This window comes from Pseudochaenichthys georgianus, chromosome 1 (genome assembly GCF_902827115.2).
Source record: "Pseudochaenichthys georgianus chromosome 1, fPseGeo1.2, whole genome shotgun sequence".
NCBI classification, from domain to species: domain Eukaryota; kingdom Metazoa; phylum Chordata; class Actinopteri; order Perciformes; family Channichthyidae; genus Pseudochaenichthys; species Pseudochaenichthys georgianus.
Window position 1 is genome coordinate 8,005,566 of NC_047503.1, and position 26,890 is coordinate 8,032,455.

The 26,890-nt window shown below is 46.1% G+C and overlaps 1 protein-coding gene across 3 annotated transcripts in view; it reads left to right on the plus strand.

Moving 5' to 3' along the window:
• The window catches only part of sorcs1 (sortilin-related VPS10 domain containing receptor 1), a 273,677-nt gene that overhangs the window by 143,045 nt on the left and 103,742 nt on the right, over positions 1–26,890 (plus strand). For all 3 annotated transcript variants that reach the window (XM_034082138.2, XM_034082207.2, XM_034082291.2), the window contains exon 3: positions 3,817–3,916. In XM_034082138.2, the coding sequence (XP_033938029.1) occupies positions 3,817–3,916 (100 nt within the window). The remainder of the gene's footprint in view (positions 1–3,816; positions 3,917–26,890) is intronic.

The window sequence follows — 26,890 nt, forward strand, 5'->3', positions numbered from 1 at the left end:
GAGTACTTCTACTTTCACTCAAGTACAAGACCTGAGTACTTCTACTTTTATTAAGTACAAGATCCATACTTATACCACCTCTGTTTATAGCCTATGAAAAAAACTATTAGAAAACGAAGGCTAAAGCTAATGTTAGCAGATAGTGACAATGTATGCTAGCTAGCTCAACGATTCCTTAAATGATATTGCGACAGAAAAACTTTTCAGTTCACATCACGCTCTGCCGCTCTGCTCTAAACACCTGAACGGCCCGTTCTAACAGCTGTTCAACAGCGGCTCAGTCTGTGCCACAGTGACTCCGCACAGTTAACGAATGCACCGTAGATAATGTAGCTGACCCTCATCCCGGAGCAGCAGAGTTCAGCCGACAGGCAGGAAGACTCGAGCACACAGCTCGCACTTCATATATTAAAAAATAACACCATGCGCGTCATGATGGCACATAACAGCTCGCGACCGCAGATTATTTCGGCGATTAGATCAAATGTAAATTATATTTGACGCAACTTTAGTTACATTTCCATGACTTTTCCAAAACTTTGTGAAAAATATTGTTTTCCATAACTTTTCCAGGGCCTGGAATTTGCATTTTGAATTTCCATGACTTTTCCAGGTTTTCAATGACCGTACGAACCCTGCATGTAATTTACGTTATAATAAATAGATGAGAGTAAAATCTACGTCACTTTACAGCCCCGCCCACTTTTGGGGAAACCAACGCTGTCATTTGAACGGCGATCAAGCCTGAAGCCACAGAGATCTTCTGTTACTGTCCTTTCTTCTTAGAGGAAGTACAGAAACACGTAACTCTGGATTTGTTTTCATGTTTGAGATGCAATAAACGACACAGCAGCTTTTTGGCATGTTAAAACTATTATTTTCTGCCTCGCTCATGAGTCATGAGAGTAACAGCTGGCGAAATTACAGCCTCGCCTACTGATTTTAATTTAACCATATATCGAGCCCGATTCTCGATTTCAAATGTGTGCTCTAAAATGATATTTATAAATGACCATTATCATTATTATAAGCAAGACAATAAATGGCAAAGATATATAGAAAATAAACTTATTTAAGATACGTTCATAACAAACGTAACGTGGGAGAAAATATGTAAGCTAAACGTAATGCAGTTTAGTTCTGTGGGAACGTATTTTTTAGGAGACAGGGTCGCCCCCCTTGCGTTGTAAAAAGCAGACACAGGGGACCTTGACATTGCGTCCTGGGAGTGAGGATGTGTTGAATCAACATGCCCTTTTATCGGTCCATGTCATAATGCTATTTATTGAACCACTTAAATTGTAATATAATGACAAGTAATAGCATCAGATGTTTTATAATGAGGTATTAATCCAGAATAATATGAATTTCTAAGTTACTCAGTACCAATAAAAGAGACTTTTTCCTGCAGCCAGCAGGTGAGTAAAAAGCTTAAAAATGTCCTGTCGTCTGACAACACGTTCTCACTCCCAACCCGTTATACGTTGACGGACAGTCAGGGTCCTCCCCACCCCGCCCCCAGAACTACACATGCTGGCTATTGTGTGTTTTGCAACATGTTCTATGGCACGTCTCTACTGGGAATTGTAGTTTTAAAATATGTTTTCATATTTCCCATAATAAGAAGTTGCCAGTATTAAATTGTGTACATCCCTGGAGGTTTAGGGGATAGGAACACTCAAATGTAAAACATATAATTAATAAATGGGTGAAAATTGCTTGTGCCCATAATGGGCAGCATTAATATATACCCACATGACAGCTAAGGTCAGAAGAGCTTTATTTAACAGCTGGTCTTATGTCTGTGACCCCTCCTGTTGTTAATTGATAAGCCTGAAACATGCACTTGTCAAGGTTCAGAGGCACATATGGCAGTAGCCATCGATCATCTTAAGATAAGATATACTTTATTGATCCCAAGTTGGAAACATTTGCGTTACATCAGCATGTGTAACAGTTGTAAATATGCAGTCCTGTTTATTTGTAAATCATTTAGTATAATCACACAAATTCTGTGTTTTATATTTAATAATTCTGTGTTCTTTATTTATTGAATATTCAATACCTGACAAGGTCGGAGATGAAAAACTTGGGTCGCAGGTTCCTCAACAGTGCATTACAAGACCTATCAATATGTGTGTACCTCCAAACGTACTACTATTAAACTGTCCTATTCTGCACATTTCTTATACTATCTACATACATCTTATAAGAGTATAATACATATGTATAATATCAGTTCAAATAAGTGCTTACACATACAGTAGTTAACATTGCAGGAAAGCAATATATTAGTACTTTGTCAGGCTTAATATTTATATCCCCAACGCTTTTTTCTTATTCAAAATAAGACCTTAACCTAAAGTATTCTTTAATGTTTAAATAAAGCCTTATTAGTTTGTCTGTCTGTGTCACCTATTAATATCTAAAAATAAAAATAATACATTTCAATAACGTGCTTTAACCACCAGGTGTCCCTTTCTATCAGCTGTGCACTGTTATGGTGTAAATGTAACCAATATAAAAGCCTGCCGAATTAGTATTGACACTGCAAGGAGACTTATATTGTGAAGAGAAATTGAAGATTTTGTTTAATTGCTGATATATTTATGATTCACGTCACATATTCAGTTTCGGTGGCTGTTCTTCCTATTTGTCTAGAAGTCTTCTCATCAGGGCTCTATAAATAGCAAACTACGGCAGATATGTAATATTTAATGCAGCCGAACCGTTATTACAATGCTGTTATGTGATGAGCAAACTCGGAATAAAGTATTATTTTATATTGATTTCACATCAACAGGAAGTCCGGTTAACTAAAATGTCCGTGCGGAACAATACCCTAACCCATAGATCCGTGGGTGAATAATGTCATTCACTATATTACACACATCCCTTCACATTTACATTTTAATTTACATTAAAGTATTTTGTGAGGCCTTCTAAAATGTTTTTAAATATAATTAGGGTTGTAGTTGAAGAGTTTGTAAATGATTGCGTTGCCTGGCGATTTAATACATTAATGTAGCATTTGTTTCTGCTAAAAGAGGTGTCGACCAGCTGGGGCAACAAGAACATCGGCGAAATCGAGTGTGACTATTGCAAAATAAATAATTATTATATTAATATTGACAGTATCAACCGACCGTCAGGGAGCGTTCTCATGGCGTCTATTAACAACACTATGGGAGGTCTATGCAGGTCTATGGGACGCCCTGCCCGTTGAAAACTGACTCTCAAGGGGTACCCTGTCCGTAATTCCGTGACGGGGAGGGGCCCTGACCGTCCATCAACGTGTGACGGGTTGGGAGTGAGAACATGTTGCGTCTGAATGTACTTTTTTCTGCATGTATAGCACAACAACTCCCCGTAGACTTCATGTATACAGTCTTGCTAATAGCGAATGTATTCTGATGCTGTTTATTTTGTTCCTTGGTTCTATTTTAGAGCATGTTCAAATTATTCTAGTCGCATTGCTCTTTCATTATGATTTGTGTGAGTGCATGGTTGCTTGTAAATACAAAATATATATAATGGAACAAACTGATGATCCAGATGATGAACATCTGGATACAAAAAAAAGTTTTCTTCGGTTTAATTATGTGTTGTTTGTGTTCAGCAGTCCCCACACACTGACCATAATGATGTAGCCGCTGTTCTCCTTGGGGATTCATGTCGCTGCGTTAAACACAAAAGAGACTTAATAACGCAGATGCTCTTTCCCCTCTGCCACTGATTTCTCGAGGGGGGGGGACACTTTTAATTGCAACAAGTAATTCATCAAGTGTTCATCAGACCTTTCTGATTACATTTCAGGTCAACTGACTACGGAGCAACGTACCAGAAGCTTAATGAGAAAGTGGGAGCAAAGACAATACTGAGTTATTTGTACGTGAGCCCCAACAACAAGAGAAAGGTAATGTTCATCTTTTCCTTATTCGCTTCAAATTTGATCATTGCCCTGATTGTGTGCACTGCTCTTGTTTCCTCTCCACTGTTGGTGTGTGCAAATTCAAATCCAGGCATGACTCATCATTATCTGTATTTTTGGCTGTCTGTCTTTTCCTCTATAACTTTCTAGTTTATGCAATGTCAGTTAGAGGCTTTGAACTGTAAGTTATTTTTTAACAAGTTCAATCCATGTAGACAGAACTGGTAGCAAAAAAAATACTTCCAATATAGCTTGTCTATAGTTCCTCTTTTATTTCTGTCTTTCTGGAACTGGGCTAAATCAAGACCTAAAAGGATAGCAGATAACGATAGGTTAATATGTTCCTTCATGCTTAACCCGAGCATTTACCCAGGTTTGGGTCAATTGACAGTTAGAACCATCCGTCTGTGTTAACTCCACAGATTCACCTTCCTCCCCTTACATGACTCTAATCAAGAAGGGTCATTTCCTCTGAGTTAATTAGTGTCTACTAATGATTATGAAATGCATCCCCACCTCAGTGTAACCCTGGCCACCCACCTGATCCAGTTAGGAGTAGCTGTCAGTGATTGGGACATCCCTGAGGTTAGGTAAAGGTGTAAATCCAACCGATGAGACGCTGATTGTGGGTGGAACATGAACATAGTGACTAAACAGGGAGCCTGGATGTGAAAACATTAGAGTACTGGGGTGCACACAAACAGATTACACGGTATGTAGACTGACACCCATAATGTGGTTCCAGATTTCGACAAGCTTTAGTTCTGCCTTGAAACTAGCGTAGGCAACATTTAGCACAACTAGCTAATTGGTGTGCCAGGGAGATGGAAGCATAGAAATGCTAAGAGTTGTGTTTAAGCTAGGGGAACTGTGTCGTTTCTTCACAGCTGTAGGGTGGAAAACATAGATCGTGCTAACGCGCATCGAATGGAATATTGCACATTACCAGGATGAGGACAAGTAATTCTAGCTGCCTTTAGATTCAAAGTAAAACGGGATATAACTATTACTCAATTAATTATTTTTGTTTAAAGCCTTTTTCACCCCTTTTTATTTGGAAAGTGTTTGTTCGGTCTTCTCAAAGAGTAATGCAAGTGTTTGAAGTTCCATATTTTCATAATGAAAATGTTCCACCAAAGTTCCCATTTGGCTAAATGCTACGTTGGTCCTCAGAAAAGGGACCCTTTTTGTCCTTGTACTTTTGTAATAATACATTTTTTTCTAAAAGCCATACAATCATAGGCGGCGCGTGAGACTCAGGTTTGGGAAGGCTAAATAACTTGTTGTACCTGACCCTGCCCGCCTCCTGCGCGTCTATAGAAAAGAGATCAACTCAGTGAAAGCACCGCCTGCTGACCAATCAGAGCTCAATGTGCGGAGTTTAAATCTATCAAGTCATATCAAAGGATAAAGGAAATACAGTTTAAACTGCCATATGCAGAGAAGACGCCGACGTTTCGCACTTTATCATTCATATAATATCATAATATATCACATTTCCTTATCTGAGTCAGCTTCTCGAGCCATATCTGGCCGTGCATCACCTACATTGTCACATACTGCAGAAGTATTATTTTAAGCAACACATTAAGTTGACTAAACACTCAACTCAAATGTAATTCAAGACAGATCCACTCGTTTCTTAGATGGGGCAGTGATATCATAGAACTGTTGTACGCTTTCAAACACTCGGTAGTTATTTTTTAACCAGTTGTTCTATATTCACCTTGCAGGTGCAGCTATGTGGCTTGTATCCTGGATTATGTGTTTAAGTCATGGATGTTTAAAGCTCATATTTGTCTAATATTAGTTTACTTTTCATTAATGAAGTATGACGCTGCGCTGTCCCTATTTGTGATTGGTCAAATGTTGCTAACCCCGCCCCTTTCACGTGAACGCGCTCTCAGCTGGAGAGAGAAACCCTGGCATGATTTACCGACTTGATAACCAGCGTCGTAGGACCGCTTAGCGAGATCTCGTTTGTTAGGGTTAGTTTAGATAACTCAAACATATCCAGGGTCTGTTGAACTGGCTTCGTAGTACAGGGCACAGGTGGCTGCATAGCGGCACTAATGTCAAAGATACAAACATTATATTTTATTTGACCAGGATGCAGTGACACAAATATTTGGGAAGCCTTCCCTAGCCTACAGTACCCGCAGCCCCTGCATACAATGTAATTATTTTGTTGTTTAATTATTGGTTGCACTCACCAGTAGGTGGCTGGTCTATGCACATTCCTGCAAGACAGCAAAACCATGGTCTGTCATGAAGTGTGTTGTTGAAGTGCTGCAAGTCTTGCTTGTGAAGTAATACAAATTAAACATGTTTTTACCACTAGTTGTTGCACTCTAAATGATGGAACATCTGCCACATATGTCAATAAAAGTCAATGACAAGATGTCCAACACAGCCAGTGGTTTTTGCCCTTTCGACTTTTTGATAAATATCATAATCCAAATCATAATCAGAAATCCTTTATTAGTCCGACAGCGGGAAAATGTACATTGTTACAGAAAAAAGTGGCACAGAAGCAGTAGCGATGATGGTATATAAGTCCAAGTACGCATTACATTTCATTTTCATCCACTTGCAATATGCAATATACAATAAGTCCAATCATCAATCAAGATTAAAACTAAAATCAGCAATAATTGTTCAAGTATATTAGCTTTAAAAAGGCACATCATTATAATTGCTACTTCATTGTCTTCAAATAAGCCGACCTTTTAAAGTGCTACAAATATAAATGGTTTTCTATGTTTTTAACAATTTATTTTTTATTAACAATGCATGTTCTGTAGGCGATTGACAAATTGATGAAGAAGTTTTGAAGCTTTTGAAATGCGGCAACCCTAAAGACAATGGGAAAAACACAAAAGCTTTGAGTACAGGAAACGAGCCAACTGAACAACACAAGGACTCAGTTTAAACAGTCTGAACAACCGGCCGATGAAGACCTGCAAACAACTTGACAGGTTGTTAATATCTCTCACAGACACTCAAGGAAACAAATAAAATGACAGACACACATTCAAACCATCAGGCTCTTACGCACACAGACTGACTTTGTCTGTCTCCATCCTCGCGTCTTCTCTTACCACCCTCATTTACATACACATTCACACACAGGCAAGCATTCCAATTATCTTTGTCTGACACATGTTTACCCCCCCTCTCTGGCTCTTATTTCGCTCGCACATTCATGATCCCCATGTTGCGAAGGCATGACAATTGTAAAAATATGAAAAGGACTAAAAGTATTTTGCTTCACCAGCAGCCCCATGAGGCAATAATAATGACATGCATGTTAAAAAAAAAAGCAGTTGGAAGAATAAGAAATAGAGACAACGTTGCTATTCTTAGGTGATTTAAGTATGACAATGTTGAGCTGATCCTGACAATGTTGAGTCCAAACATAGCTCAAACCACATTGGTCGGATGGAGGTAATTACCAGTTTTACATTTGTAAAATCACATCCAATATTAGGGTAAATGCCTGAAACTATACAAACATGGATTCCTCAAATCAGCCAAAGTCGGTAGTGAAAGGTGACCCAAATTGTGTAGCTTTAAATGCAAACATTTTTTACTTTCACCATATCTTAAATTACATCTGCACTTAATTTGGCTGTCAAAAATGTAGTGTTGTTATGTTAACATGCTAACGCTAAAATATAAGTTTTGTCACAAATATCCTGTCATCAACTAAAGTGCTTGAAAACATTTGTTTATACTGTGGTACAATCTGTTATAGCCAAGCCCCCATTAAGTGAGCCCGGAATTGAAGCACATTTCCGTAGTGGCTAAACAGTGATAATACACTTCCACCTCAGCCTTGACGTCATTTGGGCCCTACAATACTCTTTTCCCATTGACTTACACTGGAAGAGACATCTGTAAATCAGCATATATGTTTATCTTTTAGGTAAATCAACCGCACACTAAAAACACCATTTTTCCTCTCCATTCATTTGACGGAACTGAGATCAGCAGTGATGCATCTGCTCGGATGCGGGGGTTAAGGAAGACTCAAGTATACATGCTCTATGTGCCCAAGACCTCGGATGATTCGCATACTTTTTTTTATCTCCCCACAGGCCGTTTAAATGTATTAAATCCTGCATTTACATTCAATATGAGAAATCAGGAGATCACCAAAGACATAGCGTCTTTGTGTGTCACATGCACAGTAGCTACAGTGTAGAAATGCTCCTCTAGCATTGCAACATATATAGGACATAAAACAACAATTGAAAAAGAAAAAATAATGCAAAAAGCAGACTGAACAGTTTGGTGATGGGGGGATGGGGGTCTTTGATAATCCTGAGGGATTTCTTCCTGAGCTGCTGGGTGTAGAAGTCCTCGAAAGATTGGCAGCTTGGTGATGTGCTGTGCAGTTTTCACCAGCCTCTGTAAAGTCTTACGGTTAAGGGCGATGCAGCTGCCGTACCAGGCCGTGATGCAGCCAGTCAGGATGCTCTCTATGGAGCACCTGTAGAAGGTCAGGATGCTCTCTATGGTGCACCTGTAGAAGGTCAGGATCCTCTCTATGGTGCACCTGTAGAAGGTCAGGATCCTCTCTATGGTGCACCTGTAGAAGGTCAGGATCCTCTCTATGGTGCACCTGTAGAAGGTCAGGATCCTCTCTATGGTGCACTTGTAGAAGGTCAGGATCCTCTCTATGGTGCACTTGTAGAAGGTCAGGATCCTCTCTATGGTGCACCTGTAGAAGGTCAGGATGCTCTCTATGGTGCACCTGAAGGTCAGGGTCCTCTCTATGGTGCACCTGTAGAAGGTCAGGATGCTCTCTATGGTGCACCTGAAGGTCAGGGTCCTCTCTAGGGTGCACCTGTAGAAGGTCAGGATCCTCTCTATGGTGCACCTGTAGAAGGTCAGGATCCTCTCTATGGAGCACCTGTAGAAGGTCAGGATCCTCTCTATGGAGCACCTGTAGAAGGTCAGGATCCTCTCTATGGTGCACCTGTAGAAGGTCAGGATCCTCTCTATGGTGCACTTGTAGAAGGTCAGGATCCTCTCTATGGTGCACTTGTAGAAGGTCAGGATCCTCTCTATGGTGCACCTGTAGAAGGTCAGGATGCTCTCTATGGTGCACCTGAAGGTCAGGGTCCTCTCTATGGTGCACCTGTAGAAGGTCAGGATGCTCTCTATGGTGCACCTGACGGTCAGGGTCCTCTCTATGGTGCACCTGTAGAAGGTCAGGATGCTCTCTATGGTGCACCTGAAGGTCAGGGTGCTCTCTATGGTGCACCTGTAGAAGGTCAGGATGCTCTCTATGGTGCACCTGTAGAAGGTCAGGGTCCTCTCTATGGTGCACCTGTAGAAGGTCAGGATGCTCTCTAGGGTGCACCTGTAGAAGGTCAGGATCCTCTCTATGGTGCACCTGTAGAAGGTCGGGATCCTCTCTATGGAGCACCTGTAGAAGGTCAGGATCCTCTCTATGGAGCACCTGAAGGTCAGGATCCTCTCTATGGTGCACCTGTAGAAGGTCAGGATGCTCTCTATGGAGCACCTGTAGAAGGTCAGGATCCTCTCTATGGAGCACCTGTAGAAGGTCAGGATGCTCTCTAGGGTGCACCTGTAGAAGGTCAGGATCCTCTCTATGGTGCACCTGTAGTCAGGATGCTCTCTATGGAGCACCTGTAGAAGGTCAGGATCCTCTCTATGGTGCACCTGTAGAAGGTCAGGATCCTCTCTATGGAGCACCTGTAGAAGGTCAGGATGCTCTCTAGGGTGCACCTGTAGAAGGTCAGGATGCTCTCTATGGTGCACCTGTAGAAGGTCAGGATGCTCTCTATGGTGCACCTGTAGAAGGTCAGGATCCTCTCTATGGAGCACCTGTAGAAGGTCAGGATCCTCTCTATGGGCCACCTGTAGAAGGTCAGGATCCTCTCTAGGGTGCACCTGTAGAAGGTCAGGATGCTCTCTATGGTGCACCTGTAGAAGGTCAGGATGCTCTCTATGGTGCACCTGTAGAAGGTCAGGATCCTCTCTATGGTGCACATGTAGAAGGTCAGGATCCTCTCTATGGAGCACTTGTAGAAGGTCAGGATCCTCTCTATGGTGCACCTGTAGAAGGTCAGGATGCTCTCTATGGTGCACCTGTAGAAGTTGCAGAGTATCCATGTTGAACCTCCTCAGCCTGCGGAGGAAGAAGAGCCGCTGTCGAGCTATTTTGGTGATGGTGGTGGTGTGAAGAGTCCATGTCAGGTCCTCAGTGATGTGGACACCAAGGAACCTAAAGCTGCTGACTCTCTCCACCGTAGTCCCATTGATGGCGATGGGGGCGTGTCCCTCTCTCTGCTGCTTCCTGTAATCCACAATCAGCGCCTTTGTTTTGCTGACGTTGAGATGGAGGTTGTTATCCTGGCACCAAGATGTCAGGGCTCTAACCTCCTTACTGATCAACCAGATGACGGTAGTGTCGTCAGCATACTTGATGATGGTGTTGGTGGCCAAGCACTCGTGTGTGAACAGGGAGTAGAGGAGAGGGTTGAGCACGCAGCCTTGAGGGGCTCCGGTGTTGAGGATCAGGGTGGAGGATGTGATGTTTCCCACCCGCACTGCCTGGGGTCTGCCCGTCAGGAAGTTCAGGATCCAGTCACAGAGGGCGCTGTTGAGCTCGAGTTCTCTAAGCTTGATGACCAGCTTGGAGGGCACAATGGTGTTGAAAGCTGAACTGTAATCAATGAACAGCATTCTCACATATGTGTTCCTCTGGTCCAGGTGTGAGAGGGCAGTGTGGATGGTGAGGGCTATTGCAAAGAGTTCCGCTCATCTGCGAGAGACACACACAAAGACAAATCCCCTGCATCACCCGCTGTTCCTTTTGTAAACAGTCATTGTGCTTATATTAGTACTGCCTAATTTGTGTGGACAATTATTGTGAGCATCAAAACCAATGGAGGTCTATCGAACAGTTGTTGAGATGTTGACAGAATCAAAGTGTGAATCAAAGTGTGACATGGTCAAAGCATCAAACCAATTCAAAATAATACAAAGAAACAAATTGTTACTCTTAAACACACACACATACAAGCCATTTTCACTTTATCCCAATCACACACTTGCATGTTTGTAATGATATGATTCTGTTTTCTTCAAGTTTGTATTTTGTTGGTCGAACGCACTTATTGTAAGTCGCTTTTGATAAAAGCGTCAGCTAAATGCAATGTAATGTAATGTAAGGGAAGGTAGCAGGGAGCGCAGGTTCGCCACTCTCGCTGTCACCCCCGGCATGGCGGCATGAGACTGATGTTGGTGGCAGACAAAAGCCCCTCTCTTCACCAGCGACGTGCAGTCATGGGAGGCAGAGCCTCACCTGTAATACTCCAATGTAACGGAAAAACAACTAAAGACAAACTAAATAGTAATAATAATAAAATGTCTCCACTGATATGTGTTGTAAATGTGATTTGATTCCAATCGCTTTTTATAGTCAAAATCAGCAAATTGGCCAAACTCCGCTACAACTACATAACACTCCGTTCGATGTCTCACTATGGGATATTGTAGCTCCCGTATTGCCAGACGAGCTTATCTCGAAGATCACCGATCAACCAGAATTTAACAGGTGGAGTCCCGACTCAACAAGGTGCCCAGCACTGCTCGGGCCACGCTTGGAGCGGAGACGTCCAGCCTGTAAAAGCGGACAAAAGTGAGCGGCGAAGACCAGCTTGCCGCTGCACAGATATCCTGGATGGAAACACCCTTGAACAAAGCCCAGGATGTAGCCAGGCCCCGCGTCGAGTGAGCCCGCAGACCCGAAGGTGCTTGCAGATTCTGACTCGTATAGGCCAAAGCAATCGCCTCCACGATCCAGTGGGATAGTCGTTGCTTAGTAACAGGCTTACCCTTGTGAGGTTTAGCCCAGGACACGAAGAGTTGGTCATTAAGACGAAGCTCTTTTGATCTGTCCATATATGTGTGCAAAGCCCGGACTGGACACAATAGATCCTGCTGCTCCCTGGAGGAAACCAGCTGCGGAGGAAATGCCTCAATGTCAATCGGGGTACACGAACCAACCACCTTTGGTGTAAAGGCAGGGTTGGGTTTCAACAACACTCTGGTTTGCCCTGGGGCGAACTGAGTGCATGAGGGATGTACAGACAGTGCATGGATATCACTGACCCGTTTAGCGGATGCCAGGGCCAGTAACAGCACTGTCTTGAGTGACAGATGTTTCATGTCAGCTCCTTCCAGGGGTTCAAATGGGGTCATTTTGAGCCCATTTAAAACCACTGCCCGGTCCCATAAGGGCACCAGCGACCTGGAGACAGGGAGGAGCCTGCGCGCTCCCTTCATAAAACGGCAAACCAAAGGATGTTGGCTAGCCGTCTTACCCTCAAAGCCCACATGGCATGCAGCAATAGCAGCCAGGTACACCTTGATCGTGGAAAAAAGCTCTGTGTTTATCGATCAAGTCCTGTAGGAATGATAAAATCACCCCGACAGGACATTGAAAAGAGATGTGCCCTTCTTGAAGGCACCACTCCTCAAACACCCTCCACTTACAGTCGTAAAGAGACCTGGTGGAGGAAGCTCTCGCACTCTGAATAGTGTTTATCACCTTCTGAGGAGTCCCACTGTATTCAGATTGTACCACTCACGGGTCAGGCCCATAGTGCCCCGTGCTCGGGCGTGGGTGAAGGATCGCCCTCCCCCGCCTGAGACAATCTGTCCCTGCGTGGTGGGGGCTGCCACGGCTGCCCGCACAACAGCTGATATATCCCCGCCAGCCCGTATATTGCGGGCTAGGGTGGACACATCAGAGTAAGTGTGTGGCGTTGCTCTTTCACTCTGGCTGGAGTTAAGGTGGAACAGAACCAGGGGTGGGAACGTGTACAGAGGACCCGAGGTCAATCGTGTACGAGTGCGTCCCCGCCTAACGGTGCGTTTAAATCGTGCATTAAAGAGAACAGCTGTCATTGAGCATTTTCTCCCCTTGCGAACAGATTTAACGCGGCTCCGCCGTAACGCACCCACAGCGGACTCTCGATCCTTGGATGAGGAGTCCAGTCTGCATAGAGTGGTGCACCCTTGACAGTAATTCTGTCCCTAGGTGCATAACACCCGGTACTTGTGTCGTTCTCAGAGAGAGGAGACGTCTGCCGCTCCAAGGGATCAGTTTGTGTGCCAGTGTGTGTGACTGGAGACAACGCAATCTCCCCTGGCGGTTCATATACGATATCGTGTTGTCTATCCTCACGGGGACATGAAGTCCTCTGAGAGAAGGCAGGAAGCATTTTTGGGTGGGGAACACCGCTAAAAGCTCCGGGTAATTTACGCGTGCCCGCTGTAAGTCTCTGTTCTAGAGACCTCTCACCGGGCGACCTTCGTAAGTCCCCTGTCAGCCCGTCTGACCTGCGTCCGTGGTGACCACCTTCCGTGAAAGGACTGCACATGTAGGCGCGTCCCGCACTGGAAAAGTCGGGTGTAGTGCCACTACGAATTTCATAATCACCAAAACTCTCCGTAAGCCGTGGCGTTCGGGGTTTCGTTTTATTATGAGGCCCATGTTGAGCGGGTGCTTTACGAGGACATTTTCCTCCGTAATCTGACTCCGCTCGGTGGGCTTTATAGATAAAACCCTTCTTTCTAGGAGAGAGAGAACCTTTCTCTCCAGAATGTGGGTTGACTCTCTCTGGGTTTGTGAAAACAGATACATTATAACTGTTTTGAGAAGCCCAGGAAGACATCGTGAGTATCTCCTGCTGTATGCTCCTTAGAGCCAGCTGGGATGTCACTCTTATGGCTCCGACCGGCACTGCGCATGTGCGTGACGGAGGTGCCTTTACAGCTCCAGCCGGTACTGCGCATGTGTGTGCCTGTGGTGCCCTCACGGCTCCAGTCGGCACTGCGCCTGCGCGTACCGGTGGTGCCCTTAAAGCCCCGGCCGACACTGCGCATGTGTGTGGCGGTGGCTTCACGGACCCGTCAATAATCCGTCCTTTGAGAGATGCCGTAGCTGCTCTTGAAAGGGGAAGGATTGACGGGCCGTTCTTTACAGCTCTAGCCGGCACTGCGTACGCACGTGGCGGTAGTGCCCTTAAAGCCCCAACCGGCACTGCGCATGCGCGTGGCGGTGGTGCCTTCACAGACCCGTTTATTATCCGCCTTTTGAGAGAGCCTTAGCTGCTCTCAGAAGGGGATTATGGTTAACGGACTGTTTATTGTCTTCTTTTCATTTTTTTTGAGCTGCGCCCTTGGCCGGAGCCTGGATGCGTCAGCAGAAATGGTTTATTCAGAGAAATAACGATGTGACCATGTATTTTGTGCGGACTTGAGGATGGCGTGAGGCATCTCTCGAGGCGGCGGGGACACATTTAGAGCCGGGGAAGGAACTTCCAGCTCGTCACGGAGGGGAGAAGGAGGGGCTGTCAGGCCGCTCGCTTCTTCTTCCTCGCCCTGCTGGCCGAAATTCTGGGTTGGCTGTGCCTGGGCTACAGCCGGAACCGGAGATTTTCTAGACCAACTCGCCCTTGTCTCCTACCTGGGCTGGGGACTCGGGGCGGGCTGCACCCTCTGCTGTCCTGGTACTTTGAACCCAGCAGAGCGCGGTGCAGCGTGGGCGAAGGGCCGCCGTTGCAAAGGCCGCGGCTGGATCCTTCGAGGGAGACAAAGGTGGAGGGCCTAGTCTTCCTTCTTTTTCGACTCGCACTTCCTTTGCATGGAAGCGAGAGCGGAGCCGAACGTCCCCTCGGGAACGATGGGCATGTCAAGCACATCTTCCTTTTCCCGGTCTGGGAGGTTGGTGAGGTTGAGCCATCTAGCTCTTTCCTGCACCACCATGATCCCCATTATCTTGCCCGTGGCCTGGACGGCGCAGCGTTGGACACGGAGACAAATGTCTGTGACCGCGGCTATCTTGTCCAGAGTGGCCGGTCCAGGATTGCTCGACATATCCTCACAGAGCTCCGCTTGGTATGCGGTTAGCATCGAGGAAACGTTCAGAGCCCTGGCGGACAATGCTGCGGCTCTGTAGGCCCGTTCCGTCATGGTAGACTGGAATCGGTCCGTTTTTGCTGGCAGCGTGGGGTTCCTGCTTGGCGGCTGGCCCATCCTCGGTAGGAGGTGGGCTGCCACCAGCGGTTCCATAGGTGGTATGTGGAGCAGGCCGAGCCTCTCCATACCGTCACAGTCAAGGGAGTGGGCACCCTGGATTGGGGCCTTGTTGCTAAAGGGCCGGTCTCTCCACGAGACCGACACCTCATCCAACATCTCCGGGAAGACCGGGAGGAGTTGCCTCTTTGCCCTCGTTGTTTGGGAAAAAAGTTTTCCCTCGTAACGGGACCTGGAGGTCTCCTTGGCCACTTCGGGCCATGGGATGTCTAGTGTGGCCGCAGCGCGCTGACACACGGCTTGTAGGTCCATACTGAGACAGGGCGAAGCTGGTGTGCTGTCGCCCGGGGGAGCAGCCATCGCTCCCGGCTTTGCAGCCTGAGTCGATGACATGAAGATGTCGTCTTCCTGCTCATCCGAGTCAGACAGGAGGAACTCAGAGGTGTACTCTTCGTCCTCCATGTAGTCTAACTCCAGGACATCTTCCGCGGGTGAAACCATGGTGAGGTCCAGTCAGGAGCCCCAGCTTGGTATAGCGTGGGGCCCCGTTCCCGTGTTTCTTGCCGCCACCGGATCTCGGTCCCCCTTGATATGGCGCGGGATTCCGGTTCTGCGGGTTGCCGCTGTCGGTGAGCCCCAGGACCGCAGTGAGGGGCTCCAGCTCTGCGGGCAGACGTCCCCGTGTCTTGATTGCCGGTCGGCAGATCAGTGGACATGAGGGGGTCCCGTCCCGAGGTTAACTTGTTGCGCTAATCTTCGGTGGAGGCTCTTCACGGTGAGGCGGGCACAATGTCCGCACGAGCCGGGGTTGTCGATGGCCTCCTGGGCGTGTTCCAGCCCGAGGCAGGATGAACAGATCTGGATGTGAGTCTGTGCCTGACACTTTCAAACCCGCAACCGCAGCGCCGAGCCTCCGAGTTCCTGACTCCTCTGGTGTGAGGGGGAGAGGCATCCATCTCGTTCGCCGTGAGGCGTGGAGAGGGTCCGCTCATGACAGGTACGTTCGAGAAAAAAGTATTTACCGATCTGTCTTTAATCCGGGGGAAAAAAGGACAGTGTGGGTCTTTTTCTCTCAAGGATATTACCTGGTATGGTAATATTCCTGTAATCCTTTTCTCCTCCGTGGGAAGAGAGAAGAAAAAAGTGTCCTTGCTACCGTGGTGTCGGTAGTGAGGGAAAAAACACAAGTTAGCAACTGGTGTGTTGCTAACTTGAAGTCAAAACCTTACCTTACTCCAGAGGAAGAATGGCGAGGTTGACTATAATACTCTTCTGTGAGAGAATAGGGTAGCCGGCTAACGCCCGTCGACCAAAAATTAGCTTTGGGTTCAGTCTGTGGACTGTTAAGCTAGCCCGGCTACCGTTCGAGATGTGCTCTGAAGCGAGAAGAGGTGTTTGAATGACGCATGCGTCGTGGCGCAGGCTACTTATAGGGGGTGATTTCCCCTGACGTTGACGTCAAGATCACCAGCCAATCAGGATTGGCGTAATGAGATTGATGCTTCTGTTTGCTCCGCGATGAGGCGCATCCCATAGTGAGACATCGAACGGAGTGTTATGAATGAGAACTTGACTTTTGTTTTGAAACTAGAGGAAGATAAGGAGGACTTTAACAAAAATGTAATGGAGATTGTTGTCCAGAAGGATAGCATGGACTTCATCTTCAAGTCAAGGTAAGACCACAATTGTAATGAATATGGGATCATACTAAGAAAGAACAATCCAATATTTAGATGTTGGGTATCCTTTTGGTGAATGGTCTGTTTAAAATGAATCGAAGCATCAGACTAAAAAAGCTTTTGAAAATAACCGAACATTTCGATTAAGGTCAAAATATAATATTTGTAAATCTGACTCTGAAAGAGTCAGTGCCTCACCAGCCATGAACGTCACCGCACGTCACTGCTCTTCACCAATAGTGAACGTAGATCAGGCCTCTGTGGCTGCAGGTGATGGAGTAAAGCACTGGAGTACCGAGAGGGAGGGAGTGGGGGGAGAGAGAAAGGCACAGAGAGGGAAAAAGAGAAAGTGAGAAGAAGAGGGAGAAAGACAGCAAACACAGAGTGGATAGAGAAGAGGAAAATAACATGTAGAGTGACGAAGCAAAACAGTACAGAGATGACACCAGGGTCACCCATGAAGAGAACAGTCTAACAGCATAGCAATTACACCAATTTTCATATTGTGGCTTCATACAGTGTCTGTACATGAGAGAGCACATTTGCAGTACACATTAGGGGGAATTACTTTGGGTTTTAGACAGAAATGTTGTGTGAGAGCCCATTATTACAGTAAATGGGTCGGGATGGTGAGTGCTGGTTAAAAAACAACAACCCACAGCCTCATACAAATGGGTAAAGCCTCTCATGGCTAGAAAACAAAGGAAGCATATGAGTGACAGATAGATGCAGTCTCTGCACTCTGTCTGTGAGTTCTCTTTTAGGAATACATAAGTGTTTTTTCTCAAGAATGTATTGACTTAAACAACAATCGCAAGGCTCAAGTGTTTTCACGGCAAAGACCTCGCTTGTGTGTGTCGGGGTGTCCATTCATGTGTTTGCAGAAACAATTACGGCCTTGTGTGGCTCAGACGGCAACAACAGGCATGTGGGTGGAATATGACTTCACGTCAGACGAGGCCTCTCCCACTGTCGAGCTTCAAAGACTTTAGTTTATTGTCTCACTTTGGGATACAAGCACAGACTTTAAAGGTCAACTGAATATTTCATGTCGTCAAAATGTCCTTAACAATGGCAATGACAAGAAAAGTTTAGCAGAAAGTGTCCATCTAAAAAAATACCACAAAATGATGCAACTACTTAAAAGGAATTTCAAACATAAACGCAGAAGTGACACGAAGGTTAGATATCTCTCACTTTATTATATTTTAATCGAATTTGAAAGCTTCCTAATATTTGCCTTTGCTTGGATATTTCCCTTTTATTTCTTTACACAAAATCTGATTATGATACTCTGATAGTTCAACACATGTATGCACAATTTAAAATATATTCACTGTCAAAAAGGTATTGTTCTATAGATTCAATTGGATGAATGGTTCCTGACAATTGCAACAAGTTTCATCCCTTACAATTAAGCCACCCAGCATTTTGTTAGTTGAACAATTTCACTATTGGATAGCAGAAGGATTTTCTGTAGTTACTCTTTAGAGCTCTGATACAGAGATTAAAGTGTAAAAAGAAATAAGGCTGTATTGAGATAAACGTTGTGATACTGAGACAACATTATGATGGATTTCAGCGATACATCGTCTCCTTGTTCATTGTTGTAAGGTATCCAGCTCTGTGGACTCCACCAATAGCAATAACAACTGCTATACAACTACTTATGAATATTTATTGGCCATCAATAGTATCAAAAACCAGATTTGATTTTCTCCTGAGACTATATTGGGTTGGCAATGCGAATCCCCAGTTTTCAACAACAGTTGTTCTTCTCTTTCCAGAAAGCTCCAAAACATATCTGAATAAACACTTAATAATGCCTTATGAAATCTAGCTTTAAATGAGTTAAGAATAAGCAGGCTACAATGCTTATATTTTAGTGTTTTCTATTTAGCCTAGGATAGGCTACTAACACGTTAGCCTAATGCAATGTTGTTATGTTAACATGCTAATGCTAAAGTTTAGTAACACACCCAGTTCTGTCAGTTTTTTACAGCTCTATGATAAGGCTATGTTCAGTATATTAGCGTGTTGTACGCATGTTAGCATGCTATGGAATAATTCATTTCAAAGTAAAGCTGACAGGAACTAGTTCTTAGGTAGTTTGAATTCAGCTCGAGAGTGGCGGGCTGCGATACTGAGAAGGATTAGGTACATTTAATATATTAAAGTGCTATTGCAGCAAAAATGAAGTCAATCACTATAACAAAACCTAGCTTTACTTTAAATCCTGAGACAAAATTGGGTTGATAATGGTGTTTACCCATTTTAAACCTGTGAAAAGCTTTAAAATCCAATGTTGTACAACTTTCGTTCTTTTTTTTTAGAATGCTCAAATACATGTCTTAATTAACACTTCATAATGCCATATGACATCAACACTTAACAACTGCAACATTAGCATGCCAATGCTTGGCATGTTGGTTAATATAGATTATTTGAACTGCATATCATGTCAAGTTCTCATTCATAACACTCCGTTCGATGTCTCACTATGGGATGCGCCTCAACGCGTATGCAAACAGAAGCATCAATCTCATTACACCAATCCTGATTGGCTGGTGATCTTGACGTCAACGTCAGGGAATCCACCCACCCTTTAAGTAGCTTGCACTACGACGCAGCGTCATTCAAACACCTCTTCTCGCTTCAGAGCACATCTCGAATTATCAGTAACTGGGCTAGCTTAACGGTCCACAGACTGAACCCAAAGCTTACTTTTTTACTTTGCAAGAAGACTGAACAATATTAACACACCAGTTAATATTGGAATCTGCCTCGCCGTTTCTTTCTGTCGAAATAACGGTAAGGTTTGATTTTTTTCTTCAAGCTAGTAACATACCTGTTGCTAGTTTTTTCTTCCCTCCACACCGACACCACGGTAAAAAGGACGTTCTCTTTTCTCTCTCACACCAGAGGAGACAGAGATAAAAAAAAAGGTATTAACACACAAGTTAATATTCTTTAAAGAATAAAATCTACACCGTCGCCTTTTTTCCTTTCGGACTAACGGCAAGGTTGGATTTTTTTCTCAGTAACGTACCTGTTACTAGCGCGTCCACTCCACGCCGACACCCCGGTGAACGAAGATGGACCCTTCTCTCCCTCACACCAGAGGAGTCAGGGACTCGGAGGCTCGGCTATGCGGCTGCAGGTTTAAGATTTCAGGCACAAACTCACACCAGGTCTGCTCGTCCTGCCTCGGGCTGGAACACGCCCGGGAGGCTATCGATAACCCCGGCTCATTCGGGCATTGTACCCGCTTCATCATTAAGAGCTTCCGCCGACGGTTAGCACGCCAAGCTAGCTTGTCGGGACGGGACCCCCTCATGTCCGCTGATTCGCCGGCCGGCAATCAAGACATGGTGGCGTCCGCCACAGAGATTGAGCCCCGCGCTGTGTCAGGCTGGGACCCGGTGGCAGCAAGAGCCGCGAGAGCGGAGCCCCGCGCTGTGTCAAGCTGGGGCTCCCAACTGGACCTCACCATGGTTCCACCCGCGGAGGATGTCCTGGAGTTGGACTAAATGGAGGATGAAGAGGATACCTCTGAGTTCTTCCTGTCTGACTCGGATGAGGATGACATCTTCGTTTCATCGGCTCAGGCTGCAAAGCCGGGAGCGATGTCCGCTACCCCGGGCGAGAGTACACCAGCTTCCCCTGTCCTAAGTATGGACTTGCAGGCCGTGTGTCAACGCGCTGCGTCCAGGCTGGACATTCCATGGCCTGAAGTGGCCAAGGAGACCTCCAGATCTCGCTACGAGGGGAAGAACTTGCCCCAAGCAGCGAGGACGAAGAGGCAGCTCCTTCCAGTCTTTCCAGAGATGCTGGACGAGGTGTCGGTCTCGTGGAGAGACCGCCCCTTTAGCAACAAGGCCCCAATCCAGGGTGCCTCCTCCCTGGACTGTGACGGTATGGAGAGGCTCGGCCTGCTCTGCATGCCGCCCATGGAACCGCTGGTGGCAGCCCACCTCCAACCGAGGCTGGCTTCGACACCGAGCAGGAACCCCATGCTACCGGCAAAGGCAGACCGGTTCCAGTCAGCGATGACCAAACGGGCCTATAAAGCCGCAGCTTTGTCCGCGAGGGCACTCAACGCTGCTAACAGCCTACTAGGCGGAGCTCTGCGAAGACATGTCGAGCAAACCTGAGCCTGCCGTGTGGGACGAGATCGCAGCGATCACGGACATTTGCCTCCGTGTGCAGCGCTGTGCAGTCCAAGCCACGGGCAAAGCACTGGGAATGATGGTGGTACAGGAGAGAGCCAGGAGGCTCAACCTGACGAACCTTCCAGACCGGGAAAAAGACGATGTTCTGGACATGCATATTGTTCCCGAGGGCATATTTGGCTCCGCTCTAGCTTCAATGCAGCTGAGATGCGAATCAAAAAGGAAGGGAGACCAGGCTCTCCAACTCTGTCTCCCCCGAAGGGTCCAGCCGCCACCTTCAATGGTCCCGCGGCAGGCCTTCACTCAAGCTGTCTCACGTCCTGCCCGGTTCAAGATACCGAAGCAGCAGAGACCGCAGCCCGTCCCGGGTCCCCAGCCCAGGCACGAGGCAAGGGGGAGCTGGCCAAGAAAATATCCGGTTCCGGCAGCTGCCGCTCAGGCACAGTGGACCCAGGTTTTCAGCCACCAGGCGAGGAAGAAGAAGCGGGCGGCCTGACAGCCTCCTCTCCTCTCCTCGATGAAGGAGCTGGAAGTTCCCTGTTCCCCAGCTCCAGAGCACGTTGGTGTTAGATGCGTTAGATGTGTTTTCGGGGTGCCACCATGCCCCCATCTTCCCGCCGCCTCGAGTGATGCCAGAACGTCATCCTCAAGTTCGCGAGTCACCTCGCTAGGGAAATGGACTTAACATCAAAGACAGCAAGTTACGCTGCCTGTTTAAGTCACACAAACACATGTCATCATTGTTGTTTCAGAATAAATCATTTTCCACTGTTGTTTCCAGGCTTGAAGCCAAGGGCGCAGTCAATAAAAATGAAAAGAAAAACAATAAAAACAATAAACAGTCTGTCGTCTGCCCCTCTTTTGAGAGCGGCTACGGCCTCTCTCAAAAGGCGGACAATAGACGGGATTGTGAAGGCACCACCGCCACACGCATGTGCAGTGTCGGCCGGGGTTGTCAACCTGGGGTACCACCGTGTTCAGACACTAGAGGGCCCCATAACACAACAAATAGAGAGACACTGAGGCCAGACGACAGAGCTGTGACATCTCCGCTCGCTTTGAGAAGCGAACAGTGGAGGATGCTCACAGATTCTGCTTGGGTTTTCAAGATGGTAACACGGAGCTACAGGCTCCAATTCGCTGTCACCCCCCCTCACTTCTCGGGCATTCTGTATTCACAGGCCCGGGGAGAGTCGGCCCATATTCTAGAGCAAGAGATTTTCTCGCTACTAGAAAAGAAGGCTATATCGATAATACCCGCCGAACAGAGTCAGAGCGGCTTTTATTCCAAGTATTTCCTCGTACCCAAACGGGGAGGGAACGGAATTCGGCCTATACTAGATTTGAGAGCTCTGAACAAATATCTCAAAAGATACAAATTCAGAATGCTCACTCACACATCTCTGTTGCGTCTCGTGCGCCAAAACGACTGGTTCACATCAGTCGACCTGAAAGATGCGTATTTCCACATCCCAGTATATTACCCACACAGGAAATATCTGAGGTTCGCCTTTCAGGGTGTTATGAGTACAGAGTACTTCCCTTCGGTCTGTCTCTCAGCCCGCGAGTGTTTGTACGGTGTACGGAAGCCGCGATAGCCCCGTTAAGACAACAGGGTATTCGCCTGGCAACTTATCTGGACGATTGGCTCCTTCTCGCACAGCCGGAGCGAGAGGCTATTACGCAGACGAATGTCCTCGTAAAACACCTGCTCGACCTGGGTTTTGTAATAAACACAGAAAAGAGCATGTTGTCTCCAGCCCAGACTGTACTCTTCCTGGGCCTACGCCTGAATTTGGTGCCCTTTTCAGCTCGCTTGTAAGCAGAGAGAGTGAAAGCCTTCAGGGCTTGCCTCGCTCATTTCCAGCCACGCAAATATGTTCTCTTCAGATCATGTCTGCGGTTGCTGGGGCTCATGGCGTCAGCCATTCTGGTGGTACGACTGGGACGCTTACACATGAGGGAGTTTCAGCGCTGGGTAGCTGCCCTCAGATTGGACTCATGACGCGCGGAGAGTGATGGTCACTATGAAAATGCGTAATGGCACTGCGCCACTGGCTACACCCGACTTTTCTAGTACGGAGCGTGCCTATGGGTGCTGTCCTATCGCGGAAGGTGGTCACCACAGACACATGTCTGACGGGCTGGGAGGGTATATACGAAGATCGACCTGTGAGGGGTCTCTGGAGCAGAGACCTCCAACGGTCACACATAAATTACCTGGAGCTTTTAGTGGGGTTCCTCACCCTGAAACGCTTTCTGCCTTTTCTCAGAGGACATCATGTCCTCGTGAGGACAGACAACACGACCACAATATCGTATATAAACCGGCAAGGGGGTTTGCGTTCTCTCCAGTTACACATGCTGGCACGCAAACTGATCTTATGGAGCTGCGGACGTCTCCTCTCTGTGAGAGCGACGCACGTACCAGGAGTGATGAACCTCGGGGCAGATATGCTGTCCAGAGGTGCACCACTATATGCAGACTGGACTCTACATCCAAGGATTGTGAGTCAGCTGTGGGTGTGTTACGGCCGAGCCGCGGTAGATCTGTTCGCATCAAAAGAAAATGTTTAATGGCAGCTGTTCTTTTCAATGCACGATTCAAACGCACCGTTAGGCGTGGACGCGCTCGCGCACGTTTGGCCTCCGGTCCTTCTGTACGCGTTCCCACCCCTGGCTCTGATACCCCCAACTCTGGCCAGAGTGAGAGAACAACGCCACACACTTATCCTGATAGCTCCGCACTGGCCTGCAATGTAGTGGCTGGCGGAGATATATCAGCTGCTGTGCGGGCAGCCGTGGCAGCTCCCACTACGCAGGGACATACTGTCTCAGGCGGGGGGGACGATCTTTTACCCACACCCAGAGCGCTTGGCACTATGGGCCTGACCCATGAGTGGTACAATCTGAATACAGTGGGTCTCCCTCAGAAGGTGATAAACACTATTCAGAGTGCGAGAGCTTCCTCCACCAGGTCTCTCTATGACTGTAAGTGGAGGGTGTTTGAGGAGTGGTGCCTTCAAAAAGGACACATCTCTTTTCAATGTCCTGTCGGGGTGATTTTATCATTTCTACAGGACTTAATTGATAAACACAGAGCTTTCTCTACGATCAAAGTGTACCTGGCTGCTATTGCTGCATGCCATGTGGGCTTTGAGGGAAAGACGGCTAGCCAACATCCTTTGGTCTGCCGTTTTATGAAAGGGGCTCGCAGGCTCCTCCCTGTTTCCAGGTCACTAGTGCCCTTATGGGACTTGGCAGTGGTTTTAGATGGGCTCACTCGACCTCCATTTGAACCCCTGGAAGAAGCTGACATGAAACACATGTCACTGAAGACAGTGCGGTTACTGGCTCTGACATCTGCCAAGCGAGTCAGTGACATGCATGTGCTCTCTGTACATCCTTCATGCACTCAGTTCGCCCCGGGGAAAACGAGAGTGTTGCTGAAGCCCAACCCTGCCTTTATACCTAAGGTGGTTGGCTCATGTACCCCCATTGACATTGTGGCATTTCCTCCGCCGCTGTGTTCCTCTGAGGAACAGCGGCCGAATTTGCTGTGTCCAGTTCGTGCTTTACGCATCTATATGGACAGGTCAAAAGATTTTCGTTGTAATGACCAACTCTTTGTATCCTGGGCTAACCCTCAGAAGGGCAAGCCCGTTACCAGGCAATGGCTCACCCACTGGATTGTGGAAGCGATTGCTCTGGCTTATACGAGTCAGGGTTTGCAGGCACCAACGGGCCTGCGTGCTCATTCTACTCGTGGACTGGCTACATCCTGGGCTTTGTTCAAGGGTGTTTCCATCCAAGACATTTGTGCAGCAGCGAGCTGGTCCTCGTGAGACATCGAACGGAGTGTTATGAATGAGAACTATAGGTTACTTACGTAACCCCAAGCCTCAGAGTAACATGAAGTGAGATGTCTCACCAGACGGCCCTTCTTGCTAAGGCGAAGCGAGAAGAGGTGCTTATTTTGAATGATGCTGAGTCGTAGCGCAAGCTACTTAAAGGGTGGGTGGATTCCCTGACGTTGACGTCAAGATCACCAGCCAATCAGGATTGGCGTAATGAGATTGATGCTTCTGTTTGCATACGTGTTGAGGCGCATCCCATAGTGAGACATCTCACTTCATGTTACTCTGAGTCCTGGGGTTACGTAAGTAACCTATAGTTTTCTGTTAGTTTTGAGGTAACGTTTATCCTATCAAGGTCAGGAATTTTGAACCCCACCAATACCAATAACAACTTCGAAACTTAGAGATGATAACCAAATATAAATATATTAAAGTGCTAAAAAACACGAACACACCAGTATCAAAAACCTGCACAAGAGTTCTCTCAATCCTGGTTTGACATATTTTCATGCAATACATTTTGAGTTGTCACAGTGGGAAAAGCAGGTGAATGAATTCTGAATTTAGTGATTAGGCTGTTTTTGTTTCTGTCAGACCCAATCCCAAACCACGCCCTACACACTACCCCTCCGTTTGCGTGTTCGCGCGGAGGGTCCGCCACATTAAGTGCTGTTCCAAACCAACGGGTGTGGAGGGGGAGTGGGCTATCAAGCCCTCAAACAGCGGTGCTGACTTGAGACCGGTCTCTACCTGACCGGTCTCAACGCTGTGTGTGTCCGTCAGGAAACACGCTGTTTACAAGTAGTTCCAGCACACATCCACTGATAAACTGCGATGTTAACAACCTCATGATAACCTCATATATTTTTAGAATCATGCCTGTGTTTAGTCTAGAAAAAGGTAAATGTATGCATTTTATTATAAAGGTGTGTATATTTACAGACTGTTGCAAAAACTAAGAAGCTTATACACATCAGGTTTAAAACTAAAAGAGCTTTACAAAAAAACACAATTAAAGATGTTTGGAGTTTTATTTGAGTTATTAATTTTTCATTTGGGCCAAGCTGTTCATATTATTGTTATGGTTAAAAATACCATATTTGTATTGTTTGGGCGACAGCTTTTCAACCAGATGTCGACCAAAGAGGAAAGATCATTTGAAAAAAAACTATTCATTAAAATCAAGATACTTTGTACTAACAAACCAACATAGAGTAACGAGTGGACTAATATTGTTACATTTCAGGCTTCACAATAATGTGTCCCATCCTGCTTTGGACTTTAAAAGCTAAATGTTTTAAAACACTGGTTTCAAAGGTGGGGTTCCCGCCAAGGATTCACAGTGGGTTGCGAGGGCTTTGGTAAGACAAATTACATTTGGTCTATCCAAGAATTTATTTCAATTCTGTAAAGCAAACTTAATGAAACTGTTGTGTATATAAGTTTGGAGTATTATTTATGTATATTAATGGAATAATGGCACGGTGAAGATCACAATCCGCTATTTTCACAAAGCCTCGTCCGAGTCCAAGTATGCAATTAAAAAAAGAAGATAAAAGTACAAACAAGTAACAAGGACAAACAAAACACATAATTTGTCTTAAAAGCAGCCTATTATGTGTGTATGAGTGTTAGAGCATTATAAAACATGTGACAAATTGTAAACATAACAGTTAAAGTAATCTCTGCAAAAGAGTGGTGCGTTAATGAGTCCTTAAATCCGGAAATGACTTTACCGCTTCTGGTTCCTTCGTTTCGAAGTCAATGTTTTTTTCACAGGTTTGTAGTAAGATGCCTGAAATAAGACCTGTGATAAACACAAGCTTACAGGACTTTTACACTTTGTTCTACACCATAAAATATGTCCGTAATTACCCCTCTTATGAATGTCTGAAGCTTCCACGTGTTGTAGAAACAGCAGTTGCTAATAAGTGACTAAATAATCTGCTAAAGGTCATCATTCCGAGTCCGACACAAGTCCACCTTTAGCTGAGCGGTGGAGATGGAACCGTAACATAAACATGAACTTCCCACAAAGTTTATATTTTGTAATAATCCGAAATCCAATGGGGTAATAATCTCACTACTTTTTGTTGAGGGAACCCTTGCGATGCTATTTTTAGGGTAGGCCTTCAAAAATACGTAATCACTGCACCACTTTATATCCAC